General features: G+C 33.3%; 2 protein-coding genes and 1 non-coding gene across 3 annotated transcripts in view; 2 read left to right on the top strand and 1 right to left on the bottom strand.

The window, feature by feature from the left end:
- Positions 1-14,195, top strand: part of LOC100367068 (endoplasmic reticulum-Golgi intermediate compartment protein 3-like) — a 94,957-nt gene extending 80,762 nt beyond the window's left edge. Inside the window, exons 9-11 of the mRNA XM_085508116.1 lie at positions 4,751-4,964; positions 9,719-9,774; positions 10,151-14,195. Coding sequence (XP_085364242.1) covers positions 4,751-4,964; positions 9,719-9,774; positions 10,151-10,230 — 350 coding nt within the window. The 3' untranslated portion in view covers positions 10,231-14,195. The remainder of the gene's footprint in view (positions 1-4,750; positions 4,965-9,718; positions 9,775-10,150) is intronic.
- LOC100366812 (reactive oxygen species modulator 1-like) lies at positions 351-3,797 on the bottom strand. Its single transcript, XM_002735599.4, has 3 exons — positions 3,642-3,797; positions 2,133-2,268; positions 351-1,674 (listed from the first exon to the last, which is right to left on the bottom strand). The coding sequence occupies exons 1-3, from the start codon at positions 3,739-3,741 to the stop codon at positions 1,566-1,568; spliced, it is 345 nt and encodes a 114-aa protein (XP_002735645.3). The 5' UTR covers positions 3,742-3,797; the 3' UTR covers positions 351-1,565.
- On the top strand, positions 3,850-3,921 carry TRNAP-CGG (transfer RNA proline (anticodon CGG)). Its single transcript has one exon. It is a non-coding gene; the product is annotated as a tRNA-Pro (tRNA).
- Positions 14,196-14,731: the final 536 nt, after the last annotated feature.

Here is a 14,731-nt window from a genome sequence, read left to right as displayed (position 1 = left end):
TAAGTAGAAAGAGGCAAGATACAGGGTGGAGCGGTTGATTTGTAATGTTTATGTAAAGATGAGTTTTCAGTACCAATCCTGTATTTTATAGCACTGAATAGCAACAAAATAATACAACAGAAATGTTATTTGGTATGAAAACATTTTTTTTCTATTCTGCAAATTACTATTGGGCTCAGCAACATACATTCTAGTAATAGGATGTTGATGGGGAACTAAAAATTCTGGTACTTGCGTAATTGGATGTCAGTGGGGAATTAATTACCGGTACCGGTATCTCCTTCTTAGATCTGCGTCTGAGTGGTAAGTTATCCACAGACCCGTGCATAGACTTGCTTACATACAAAGTCTTGCGTGTGTTTTTTTTTATTATCGGTAAATCAAAAATATGCAATAAAACTGTTTAAAAAAATAACTGAAGTGAAGTGTTGCTTTGATATATACATGTAATTCACATCATGTGGTCTGACGGGTAGAACGTGATATGCACACGATCAAACATGCCTTCTCTGCTATTGGTGACAATATTATGAACTTATCCCTAATAGTATTATCCTACAACATCACAAATCAATAATCATGAAATTCTGCCTAGGCAAATAATTCCAGCACGGCTATAATGCACTATTCTGGTATAATTTGAAATAACCAAAAACAGGAAAGTATGACAGTCACATGGCATCACGCGAGTTACTGTGTTTGCATTCATATCTACAACCTGATCTCCTTGACGATAATAGATTAGTAGGATAAAAATAGACATGGTAATCATCATGTCCACAGACTACAATACAAATCGGTCAGCAGAGGTGTGGGGCTATAATGAGAGCTTGATGGCAGAGATATTTTCACTGTCGCCCCGAACTATGGTAACCCAATTTTTAAAAAGATTTTTCATAAAAAAAAGAAATAGCTGCTTGGATCAACTACTCAATAGTGGTGTTTGTAAGTATACCAACACCCTGAGCTCCTTGACTTGATCTATGCATGGAGCTTTTTTTAGCTCCATGATCTATGATAATACTAGTAGATCGATAGAATAAAAATAGACATAGCAATCGATCAGCCGAGGACACTTTATGGAGACTATTGCGTTCACGCTGTACTTATGCAATCTAATTTTTTAAAAAAGACTCAATATTGATGCTGTGCATCTTGACTACTGCATGCTGGAATGGAAGTGTCTTGCTACAGTGATGTAGATGATTACCTGAAAAAAATAGCCATGTACAGGATCATTTGTTGCCAGTTGCTATGTACCAGCTTTTATGCAAATTACTGGTAGCGATCATCATTTCGTAGAAATAATATGTAACCCTACGATCACACAAAACATTATTCTGATTTGTAAAGTTTCATAGAAAATTTATTTGTTCTAAATATGGCAAAGGAAATCATTACGCAAATTGAAATATCATGATTTCCACGTTTGTCTCTGCTCTCTGACTACACATACTGGTACTATGTGAGCAACTTGCGTATTCAGGTTTCCAATGTACATATTACAGTATTCATGGTCTTTGCGAGTTCCAGGAAATCTCAGAGTGTTTATAGTTCTCCGTAAGCTAGCATCGTATACCACTTCCAATTGACATAAATAAACCAAATGTACCACCTCCAGACATCATTGCTTTTCCTACAGTGCCAAGTAATTCTCTTCCTCTTAGACCATACCTGCAGGTGTTAGACAGCATATGTACAATCATATCACGCCAAGTTAGATAGGAGTCTCGTGCAATGTGCAATTTTTAAAAAATCAAAACAAGGTTTAACCATTTTACCACCAGACTTTTTCTTTTATGTTCTTCAATATTTCTGGGAATGAACTTTAATTTTGGAGCCAACAGACAAAATTTGAGTCAATCTCAAAATAACCATAAATAGACTAACAACTGCTATTTCCCATTTCAATAAAGTTTTCTGGCTATAACCCTGACTGTAGATGTCCATGTTAACTTTAAAAGTTTATAAAATGTTATAGAAAATGTGTTTTAAACTTTTTACCACCAGACTTTCAATATTTCAGGAAGGAAAGTGCAGACTATAATTTATAATAAACAGGACTAATTTGTGATTAAAAGAGGGAACTTCTGGTGAAAAGGGTAAAACAAGTTAGTAATTAATGAACCCACCTGAGTGCACTGAATCCTCCAAATATAGCACCAGAACCCATACCAACTGCACAGCCTAACATGAAACCCATTTTAACACGATCCCAACAACTTGGACCCGCACCACGTTGTACTGCTACTGGCATCGCGGAGAAATCTTTTAGGAATAAAAGAAAGTATGAATTAGAGGTTGTAGTGGTGACATTGATCATGACTGCATGCTTTCAAATTGTTCAATAAGTAAACCACATACATGTATTGCTATGCATAGTATGATTGTGGGACCCATTTTGAACATTTCCTGTCACAACTACATGTACCACTGCTCGCATCCTTTTAAAATATTCCCTTTATCAGATTTACTGCAATGTCCAGCATGATAATACCATGAAAAAACAATTAAGTCATCCACTAATAAACCTTTGATCAGTGCAAAAAAAGCTCATCTACCAACTTTCCATTAAAGAACACAAAATTATATACACATGCGTTAAGGGTGATATGGACATGCAACAGGAGAGAAGGTCGCTTACAACAGTAATTACTCCAAAAACTGAGCAGAATATGAAATGCTTGACTGTGGACTGTCGACTGTCCTTGGGCATGGAGTTAAGCTCAAACATAAACATAAACAGTTACATAAACTAAAATTCAGTCTTCAAATCATGGATGTACTATTCTTAGTACATCCATGTTCAAATGCACCGAAACTATAACATTTTGAAGGAAGGCAATTTTAAAGTGGCCAAGACGCTCATTATCTTGTAGTTTGTAAGCAGTGAATTTATAAATACCTATAATGCTTCATTTTACTGTTTTCTCTATTATGAATGCTATACTGTGAATATTTTGTAAAAAACTTGTACATGTGCCCTCACTAGTGCATGTGTATAGAATGATATTGGTTGGTACAGTTGCATGCAACACAGAGCTCAGTGTTTGTAGCTAGCTGTTTTTTTCTGGGTATGTTAGACATTATTATGATGATGACACTCGTGAATAGAGAATGCGTAAATAACTATTTGAACAACATTTCAAAATCAAAGCCATGTACGCCAAAAACTTAACCCCCCAGTACCGTATTATCCCAAATTATGGCACTTGTGTCGTATGTAAATATGCAAAAGGAGTTCTTATATTTCTACCACACAAAGCTCCACTAATAATAGGTTAACTAATTGTAAACCTAAGTACTAGTCGAAGGTAATTGTAGAATCACACGTATACGTGACTAGATCTCAGCGTAATGTACAGTGTTTCACCCGAGCACAGTCGACACAGTCTGGTCAATTTAATTTGTTGCCGTTTGGAAAAAATCACGAAATTTGGAGAAATTCGCTGTTTTGGAGAAAATTGCCTGGCGGTAGATTTGTGAAGGTCGTGGTAATGGACAAAACGACGGACCGAGGAGTCTTTCCAATGAACTTGTAGTAGTTTTAAAAATGCCGGTCATTGCAATAAACGCAAATATCGTGAAGTCCCCTCACCCGCAATAGACAAACGACAGACTGTATTTCTCTTTGTACTTACCTGTATTTACGTATATTTCAGTCAATAGATCTTCGCTATGATTTTGGGGTAATTGGTATGTTGCAATTAAATCTTGTCGGAGTTTACGCAGTAGAAACATTTGCCATGTTGCTTCTGACCTGCTCCCAAGATGCAATGAATGATTCCGGTGCACGTAATTACCATTCAACATTCATATACCTTATTTGGGCCTTACACGTGACCGGTTGGCTTGGTGGTCTAGGGGTATGATTCTCGCTTCGGGTGCGAGAGGTCACGGGTTCGATTCCCGTCCAAGCCCTATGTTTTTCCTTGATGTTATGGTTACTAACATTTTGTCTTGTGCTTTTACACTTTTAGTTTGCCACCCATATAGGAAAATTTCTGTTTCTTTGCCGTTTACAGTACACATAGTTTATTTTAACTGAATGCAATTTACTGTTATAAAATTCGTTTTGATCTTGTGATTATGTTTAGTACCATAAGTCAAATTAATTATTGAAATAGTCATGTATACTGTAAAAACTATTTTTTTTCGAATTTCTAATGTTAAAAAAATGCTTGAATATAATAAAATGATATTTTGTCACAAGAGGGCAGTGTTTACAAAAAAGCTTACTTTAAAAAACTAATACACTATGACAGCCTAGACGACAACATTCAACTCACTGGCGATCTCTATGGAATGTCTTTTTTTTAATACAAGTGTATCTACGTTTTTCCAATGCTTTTTAAATGTATCTGTTTACTGAAATCCTGATGCAATTTCGGCAATCAGATAAAAGTAAACAATGAGGTTTCATAGATGGCGTCTCACAGTTGAATGATCTTGACGATTGAGGTGAAACTAAAATGAGATCAATTGGGTTCTGTGGTCAACCAAGTACATCAATCTAAATCAAGAAATACCAGAAAATACTGTTGATCCCAAAATTAAAAATGACAAAGCAATTTTTTCAAGGTGAACTTTCATTGATCCCTTTTTTTTGAAATTCTTTTGTTCTTGGATATCAATTCTCTGCTATATCCTGACTGGTTCTGTGAAGTAAATTAAAATCTGTCAGATATATTGATAACTTTAACTGTGTCATCTCATAATATAAACATCTATATTTTTTCTATTCAAACAGCTTCCATCATGTACCAATATTTTGTGAAAATAGTGCCAACAACCTACACTAAACTAAATGGTGCGACCACAAGATCAAATCAGTACTCTGTTACCAAACATGAAAAAGTTGTAAGTACATCGCTAGCATCAGCGGCTGGAGAACACGGTCTTCCTGGCGTCTTCATACTATATGAGTTTGCACCTTTGATGGTTAAATATACAGAGAAACACCGGTGAGTTGTCGCCTGATATGAGTTACTTGAAATAATAAAATGATGTTTCGTCACAAGAGGACAGTATTTACAAAGTAGGATACCAGGATGATACATTACTGAGTGCATACCCACACTAAGGACAGGGTGGAACCTTTTTATAGCCTATTTGACAAGTTGAATACACATACTTTTATGTTGTCTCCCAGAGATATCTTATACATGTGTATTCAGATACCAAGATGCTATTATTACCTTGCCCGTAACATCAAAGATGGAAGGGAAAGGTATATTAAGGGAAAAATTTCTGTCCGGCGTTGTCGTCGTCGTTGTCGTCGTCGTTAATAATGTTATTGTGTGCACAATAACTTTACTAATTCTATTCCAAACTTTATCAAACTTGGTCACCTTATTCATGAGTATAAAGTCTTCCCTGGGTATGAAGAACAGATGTCGTGTATGAAAATATCACGCAAAAATTGAGAAAATCTGATAAAATATTTTCTACTTGACTGATCACTCGTGATACACATTCAAAGGTCACTGATCCCAGTGTGAATGTGCATTGCTGTATGTGTTCAATGAAGCAAATCATTTATCTTGTAATAATATCCTTGGTAATGTATATATATGCTAGACTGGATTTCAATACAAACTCATGGAGAGAGTTGTTGCACAGTCTGATACAGATTTGCAAACCTACCAATAAAATCTTAACAGAAAACAAGATGTCAGATAATCAATATAAGCACTCCTATGAAGTGGGTGCCAAACTTTTGGTCAAGATCTGAAGCCGATAGAAAATTATGTCTGTTTAGTCTCATCCACATTTTGAGAGGAAAATTATTCTCAAAAATATGTATTCTGTATTTGACATACAGTTCATTTGAAAAAAAAAAAAAAAAACGTTTCTTTGTTGAAGTATATAAATTTTGAGAATCAAAATTCGCAGCAATTTGCCTCAGCTATTAGGATGTAATTTTACATTTGTATAATACTAATTTGAAAACACACTTCAAAGAAATAAAATGTTAAGGGATATCCCCACTTTGTACTTAATTAGAATACAAAAGACAGAAAATAAAATAAAAGTATTTATAGTAGTGATTTCCATCTCAATACATCAAATCAGTAATAATTAAACATCAATTGTACTTCTGTATTAATATTATTTCAGATAATTAATTCAGATATTTTAGAATAAAAACAAATGCCTCAACTCAGAAAAAAAGTGCTGCATTTAGACATGTATTGAATTGTACAACATGCAAGATAACAGAAAATTTTAGTTGGATTTTGTACAGGTATCTCTGTTAAAAACTAATGATTTACTGAGACAAATATGAATTGTCTCATTATATTCATTGTACCATGACAATATTATTTGAAAAGTAAAAAGCGCCCTCTCAGGGTAACTATCATGTTGCAAGCTCTGCTTTGTATGCAAATCAACTTCAGCCTTGAAGTATGTTTTTAAAAATCGTTTGTTAAAGCTAGAATGCCATTCTGGAATGGATCTTACTTTGTTCATGGTCAGTATGTCCTGCCAGTGTCGGGCAGATTTGTTGGCCAGTAAAATTTTACAATCTCGAGTTGTTTTGTTACCTTGCCCGTACCATCAAAGATGGAAGGGAAAGATATTAAGGGAAAAATTTTGTCCTGCGTTGTTGTTGTTGTCGTTGTCGTTGTCGTCGTTGTTGTTAATAATTGTTATTGTGTGCATAATAACTTTACTAATTCTATTCCAAACTTCATCAAACTTGGTCACCTTATTCATCAGTATAAAGTCTTCCCTGAGTTTGAACAACAGATGTCCTGTATGAAAATATCATGCAAAAATTGAGAAAATCTGATAAAATATTTTGACTGTTTCTACTTGACTGATCACTGGTGATACACATCAAAGGTCACTGATCTCAGTGGAAATATGCATTGTTGTATGTGTTCAATGAAGCAAATGATTTATCTTGTAATAATATCCTTGGTAATGTATCTCAGAATCCCATACTGGGTTTCAAAACCAACTCATGGAGAGATTGCACAGTCTGATACACATTTGCAAACCTACCAATAAAATCTTTATAGAAAACAAGATGTCAGAAAATCAATATAAGCTCTCCTATGAACTGGGTGTCAAACTTTGATCAAGATCTGAAGCTAATAGAAAATCTGTTTAGTTCAAAGTTATCAAATCAAAAACAATACATAAAAAATACATAAAAAGCAAAACATTTCATCCACATTTTAAAAAGAAAATTGTTCTAAAATATATGTATTCTGTATTTGACAAACAGTTCATTCGACAAATGAAAACTCACAGGAATATGTTTCAGCTATTTGAAAAGAATGATAGAGTTTTTATAATACTGGTTTAAAAACGCACTTCAAAGATTGCAGTGTTTGAAGATGTAGATTTTCAGGAGACAACAGTACTGTTGACTTCTCCCTCCACTGGACACCAACTACATGTAACTATTTAAGTTGATTTGCATACAAAGCAGAGCTTGCAACATGATAGCTATTCATAAAGGGTGTTTTTTTTTTTTTTTACTTTTCATATAATACAGTAGTCACACAATGAGGCAGTTCATATTTGTCTCAGTGAATCATTAATTTTTGACAGACACCTGTACAAAATACTTGGATAAAAGCCAGCTAAGATTTTCTGTTATCTTGCATGTTTTATGAATTTATTCACGTCTAAATGCAGCACTTTTTTTGTGTTGCGATGAGGCATTTGTTTTTATACTAAAATATCTGAATTACTTTGAATTAAGCTGGAAATTATGTCCCTTAAAATAATTAAACAAATAAGGCACAAATGTTTTTGTAACATATTTACATCTTTTAAGGACATTTGGTAGACTGATTCCCCACTGTTGGTTCAACCCCAAAACTTGTTTGTATTCAAAATTAATTATGACAATGCATATTTATATTGAAACAAAATATGTTAAAGGGAATTATATTATATAACAAAGGGCAAGGTCACCAGAGTTCAACTATGTTAAATTATATTATGTCCAACTTTATTGTGTGTGTTTATAACCTTTTCACCACCAGTTCCCCCTTTTCATCAGAAATTCACAAAACCGTCCTGTATATAGTCTGCACTTTCCTCCATAAGATTGAGAAAAACGAGGCAAATTTTTTGAGTAAAAACTAAAAATGTATTAAAATTTAGATGTGAAAAGTTTAAAGCACATTTTCTATATATTTTGAACATTTTATAAACTTTCAAAGTTAACATGCACACCTACAGTCAGGGTTATAGCCAGAAAATATTACCGGTAATTGTCTGTTTAAAAACTTTATTGAAATGAAAAATAGCAGTTGTTAGTCTGTAGCCTTTATAGTCTATTTATTGTTGATTATTCATGGTTATTTTAAAATTTACATGTAAATTTTCAATGTAATTTTGTACCTGCTTAATATGTGGAGTGGCTGTGAGCCTGTCTGAAATAACAGTCAGACATGGTGATTGGCTTATTACTGTAAAATACTCTATTTTTGCTTGGAATTAATTCTCGCTATTTTCGCTGAAGGAATGATTCAAAAATTAATTCCAGCTAAAATAAAGTATTTTACAGTAAACACCTGCCTACAATACAGAATCAATATGCTCAGAACAAAACTGAAGCTGCTATAGTCAAATATCTGACTAAATCTGTGTATCAACAGAAATATATTAAAGGGGAGCCGCTCAATCCCATGGATTGCACCAAATGCTCATGGGTAATTAACTTTGCTTCTGTCCACTAGGTAAATGAATGCTTATTATGCTCACTTACTCAAACTGTGATTTACAGGCATTTTGCACACATTAACCGCCATTTTAAACTCAGGATTTTTACTTGTCGCAGCACGTTTCGTCCAAAAACAACATTTATACATAAAAAGCCCAACCAGATGAGTATAATTGCTAGCATACATATTCATACCCCCGTAGAAATGTATTTGGAATCATGGCTTGATCTCTAAACATCGTAAATGGCACATTTCCCGGAAGCTCCTGCCACGATGTGAGCGGCGGTGGCCATCTTGCCCCTATTTATAGTATCGGTTCCCCTATTTATAGTATCGGTTCCCCTATTTATAGTATCGGTTCCCCTTTAACAATGGTCGGCAAATCCCCCTTCACATGTATGACAGCTAAGCAATTTTTTTTTGAAATGTTTCTGTGCCAGGCGACAGTTCTGAACATTGAGTGTCACTGTCACTTTTCAAAGTGCAAGTGCTAGTGCTGACACATAGTGCATTTTGCCATATTCATGTTTGGGACTACATGACAGGGCTGTGTGGCCATATATCCAAAGTCGCATTCGTTAGTGAATGAATCTCGGCCAGTGGAATTGGCCTTCCCATTGAGTCTGTACCATATTCACCCAGGGTAGGGATCAACCCTTTTGATGTTCAGCCTAAGGTAGGATTTGAACTTGGGTCTACCGATCATGAGTCTGATGCGACAACTACAATGACACCAGTGACACATGTGTTAAACATTGTTAAAAAGTACAAGCAACTTTGAACACAAGACGATACAAGTTTATTGGCCAAAGTTTTTCATTCATAATGAATCATAGCACCAACCTAGGACAAAGTCATGGCTAGTTTACCAGTAACATTACATCATACCCCTGCATTAATTAGTCATCTGATAAGTAAAAACATCTCTTAATGTGACTGATGTCTTTATTTCTTTCATTTTTAGTATACATGTGTTGTGTAAATAAATAAATGTACATGCTTATTGTGATGTATTTTGTTTATTTCAGGTCATTTATGCATTTTATGACGGGTGTCTGTGCTATAATTGGTGGTGTATTCACAGGTTAGTAGCAAACATTCCTTGCTTTCATTCTTTCACACCTTGTTTGCTTTCCTTTCATTCTCAGAAACAATACTATGATGAAAACCAGGAGGTGCATATGAACAAAATGTCGTCCTTTTTCTTGAAATACAATTTATGAAATAAGTCTGTTTAATATATGATGGGCTACTTCAAAAACAAAGTAAAAATTTAAGATTTAATTTAATTTAAATTCAAGGCATAGTTGACAACAATAACAAATTAAGATAATATACAGACATTTCCAAAAATTCAAAAGACACATTAGTTTATGAATGAAACCCTTTGTATCAATTCAGTGACTGGAATTAATCTGTTCTTAGATAATGATAATATTCTTGGTTTTTTTTCTCTCTAGTTGCTGGTTTAATTGATTCCATGATCTACCATTCTTCAAAAGCAATCAAGAAGAAGATTGACTTAGGAAAAGCAACATAATCAAAAAAAAAATATTTTTGTTACTTTTTGTCATTGAATAGTAATTTTTATTTACTTGAGAAACAAGAAGTGTTCTGTACCTCGATTTTCATCTTTGATATTTTTTATTTCATTAACATTTCTGATACTGGTTTCATGGTGACCATGGTTACCTTGGAGAGACTTTTATTTATCATTCTTATTGGATTTCACACTAAAGAGAGACTCATGACAGAACTGAGTGTGGATGGTTGATTTCTTTCATTGTGCTTAACTAATAATCTTTTTTTTTTTAGAACATCAAATCTGACTCATTTTAATTTTAATATTAAATTGATAACATTTGCATTTAACGGGTCTTGCAAGCAAATAGTTAATATTAATAAGATTTGTCATGCTCAAAAATAATTTGTAGGTAATATATATAAATTACCATTGCTTGGTTTAAACATTTTTTTACGAGTTACAAGGGTAGTCATTAGATACACTAATATTGGAACTTCATTCTTGGTTCTCCTGATTACCTGCTTAATGCTGAATGTCGCCCTCTAGTGTCAAAATTATTCATTGTATATGTCGCCCTCTATCCTCTGCCTGTTTGAGAAGTTGTTTTTAGTTTTCTACATTTGTAGTAAATCTTTCGAGGTTAAATCCAATTCTCAGAACTGCAATTAAACTGCAAATGCACCAAAATGAGTCTTTTCATTTCATTTTGATATTCCTAATTTTCAAATTGGTAAGCCAATATTTTCACTGTGTAGAGTCATTACAAGGATCTCATTTTCAACAACTTAATTAAAGAAAAATAACTGCGAATAGACATGCTGCCAAATCACAGCACTGTGTTTTAAATAATAGTGAATCCCCTCTCAGCACAATATTTGATGAGGAGAAGTGCCTACAGCAAGGTAAGATGATACCAAACACATTATCACATCTAGTTTCTTTTCCGAATCCAATCCAATCCAATTTTGTTTTTGTTTTTTGTTGAATTTAATTTACTAATGGAGGTTTACATTATCGTGTGATAATGAAGCAGTACATTTTAATTTGTAGTCCAAAAACCAGGACATAAAGTTTGTTTGCCTGCCCATCCGTCCGTCCGTCTGTCCGCTCACACCTGTATCCCAGACATGACTGTGTCGATTTCATTACAACTTCACACACTCATCATATCATAAGCAGGCACACATTATACTTTCAATTTATCAGTACACACAGGATACAATGTGGAGAAACATACCTATTAACTGAAATTTGTACCCATTCCACACTGGAATGTTCATACCAAAATGTTGAGTAGTAATTCACAATTAATTACATTCTCATTTTCTAATTTATTCGGTTATTTTTGTTTCAAAATCTGTCAAATCAGTTTGAGATTATTTTTCACATCTTTCAAACTGAAACTTGCATCAACACATTCTGGCATTACAGTGATTGTAAAACTTTGTTTTCGTATTTCTCTCAAAAATAGGCATTACTGTTTTATATAGTAACACAACTGTCTTTACATAAATACTCTGAGAACATTATATAGTAAGCAAGTATCCATATCTTTTTATAATGTTATCTTGATACATTTCTATGAATAACAAAACATGATTACTCTGTCGTCCTCGAAATATCCAAAATTTGTTGTTTCCTGGATTCCTCCAGGAATCTTGGAATGGATTTTGTTTCTTTTTTTGTGATTTGAACAAATATTGTTAACTGGCAGGCAGCCATTTTCTTTTCTGTTTAATCTTAGTACATTAATAGAATACCAAGAGTTGCATCTTTTCAAACATTGTTGTTGTGATTGATTCAATATGCCTGACTGACAAGCAATGTTGTGTAATCACCATTTTTCACGCGTCTTAGAGATAACTCAGCCAATTTGGATCAAATTTGATATAATGTTACAGGTGCAAATCTTTTTTTACCTTGCCCGTACCATCAAAGATGGAAGGGAAAGGTATATTAAGGGAAAAATTTTGTCCGGCGTTGTCGTCGTCGTCGTCGTTAATAATTGTTATTGTGTGCATAATAATTTTACTAATTCTATTCCAAACTTTATCAAACTTGGTCACCTTATTCATCAGTATAAAGTCTTCCCTGAGTTTGAACAACAGATGCCCTGTATGAAAATATCATGCAAAAATTGAGAAAATATGATAAAATATTTTGACTGTTTCTACTTGACTGATCACTGGTGATACACATCAAAGGTCACTGATCTCAGTGGAAATATGCATTGTTGTATGTGTTCAATGAAGCAAATGATTTATCTTGTAATAATATCCTTGGTAATGTATCTCAGAATCCCATACTGGGTTTCAAAACCAACTCATGGAGAGATTGCACAGTCTGATACACATTTGCAAACCTACCAATAAAATCTTTACAGAAAACAAGATGTCAGAAAATCAATATAAGCACTCCTATGAACTGGGTGCCTAACTTTGATCAAGATCTGAAGCTAATAGAAAATCTGTTTAGTTCAAAGTTATCAAATCAAAAACAATACATAAAAAATACATTAAAAGCAAAACATTTCATCCACATTTTAAAAAGAAAATTATTCTAAAATATATGTATTCTGTATTTGACAAACAGTTCATTCGACAAATGAAAACTCACAGGAATATGTTTCAGCTATTAGAACAGAATGATAGAGTTTTTATAATACTAGTTTAAAAACGCACTTCAAAGATTGCAGTGTTTGAAGATGTAGATTCTCAGGAGGCAACAGTTCTGTTGACTTCTCCCTCCACTGGACACCAACTATTTACTGTGGAATACTTTATTTTCGCTGGAATAAATTTTCGCTGAAAAGGCTTTTTAGGCGTTTTGTGTGGAATTTATTTTCACTGATTTTTGATGAGTTTAATGTGAAATATAGGAAAAAAAGTATATTCGCTGGATTTTATTTTCACGGAAACATTCCAAGCGAAAATAAAGTATTCTACAGTAAGTTGATTTGCATACAAAGCAGAGCTTGCAACATGATAGCTATTCATAAAGGGAGTTTTTTTTTTTTACTTTTCATATAATACAGTAGTCACACAATGAGGCAGTTCATATTTGTCTCAGTGAATCATTAATTTTTGACAGACACCTGTACAAAATACTTGGATAAAAGCCAGCTAAATTCTTCTGTTATCTTGCATGTTTTATGAATCTATTCACATCTAAATGCAGCACTTTTTTTTCTGCAATGAGACATTTGTTTTTATTCTAAAATATCTGAATTACTTTGAATAAAGCTGGAAATTATGTTCCTTAAAATAATTAAACAAATAAGGCATGTTTTTGTAAGATATTTACATCTTTTAAGGACATTCGGTAGACTGATTCCCCACTGTTGGTTCAACCCCAAAACTTGTTTGTATTCAAAATTAATTATGACAATGCATATTTATATTGAAACAAACTATGATAAAGGGAATTATATTATATAACAAAGGGCAAGGTCACCAGAGTTCAACTATGTTTTTTCCTGAATTGGCCAAATATGGTCGATTGGTGACCATTTTTGATTTTATGGTGTTCATACCAGTTCCTTTTCTGTTTAATTCTTATAAGAACCTCAATAGAATACCAAGATATGCATCTGTGTCACCAGAAAAACTAAGCTTTATACAATACATGATAATATGTAATGACTTGATATGATGACAAAAACAAATCGCCAACAATTCATCATTTCTCTAAACATGCTTTCATTCTCTTTTAAATATTTTTCCCAAGTGCACATGCACATGCACATTCACCTTAAGTTTCTTGACCTTCACTTGTGATCACTGTTTTTCTTTGCTATCTTATTGTTGAGCACGTAATGACTTGTTGTTTTTTGTAGTGTTTTCTTTTGTATATTGGTAAACATTTATTTTCTCATTTTATATTTCTGTAATTTCCATTGCCAGAGGTAAGCACATTTTAACACCTGATCCATGCATTCAATGGTGTTTGTTTCAAGAAATAAAAATTGCTTCTTGACATTAGTTGTGTTGTCTATATTTTAACATGTGAACTATAGACGAAATATTCCAATCCTGGTTGCTAAGATACCAAGTAAAGTGCCAGTGTTGATAATTTACCATGTGTAAGTAAGGGGTTTATAAATAACCTTTGTCTTTTCTTCAATAGATTTCTAGACCACATGTTGAGTACAGTAGATTTCTAGACCACATGTTGAGTACAGTAACACCTGACATTTAGAAAACAATCATCAACTCAGTGTTTCATCCTTATAGTATATTATTTTCCAAACCTTTCCAATTTTACAGAGAGTATAAAATGTTTGAATTTTAAACCACACTTTTCGAATAAACTATTAGATGACATTTAAGAATGCTATGTTTATATATTTAGAATGCTGGCTATAGCAGCTCATCAAAAAAAACAGTTAATTTTTGTAATTCATGAAATTGACTTGAAATTTAGCTAAAAAAAACATTTTTGGTCAAAATTAAGGAAAATAAGTTAACCTGAACATTTTTCATACATTTTCATTTGAACTGGTGTCATTCAAAATATG

Source organism: Saccoglossus kowalevskii, chromosome 14, assembly GCF_978046115.1.
Source record: "Saccoglossus kowalevskii chromosome 14, keSacKowa6.1, whole genome shotgun sequence".
NCBI classification, from domain to species: Eukaryota; Metazoa; Hemichordata; class Enteropneusta; family Harrimaniidae; genus Saccoglossus; species Saccoglossus kowalevskii.
The sequence above is the reverse complement of the archived record's forward strand: the minus strand, read 5'-3'. Positions and strand labels throughout refer to the sequence as shown.

What these genes read in the sequence shown, in the direction of transcription:
- LOC100366812 (XM_002735599.4), bottom strand. Translation starts at nt 3,741, where the DNA reads ATGTTTCTACTGCGTAAACTCCGACAAGATTTAATTGCAACATACCAA. An exon ending in TGAAATATACGTAAATACAG is followed by an intron (nt 2,269 to 3,641) that starts GTAAGTACAAAG and finishes TATTCCTAAAAG; the next exon opens with ATTTCTCCGCGATGCCAGTA. An exon ending in GGAGGATTCAGTGCACTCAG is followed by an intron (nt 1,675 to 2,132) that starts GTGGGTTCATTA and finishes TAACACCTGCAG; the next exon opens with GTATGGTCTAAGAGGAAGAG.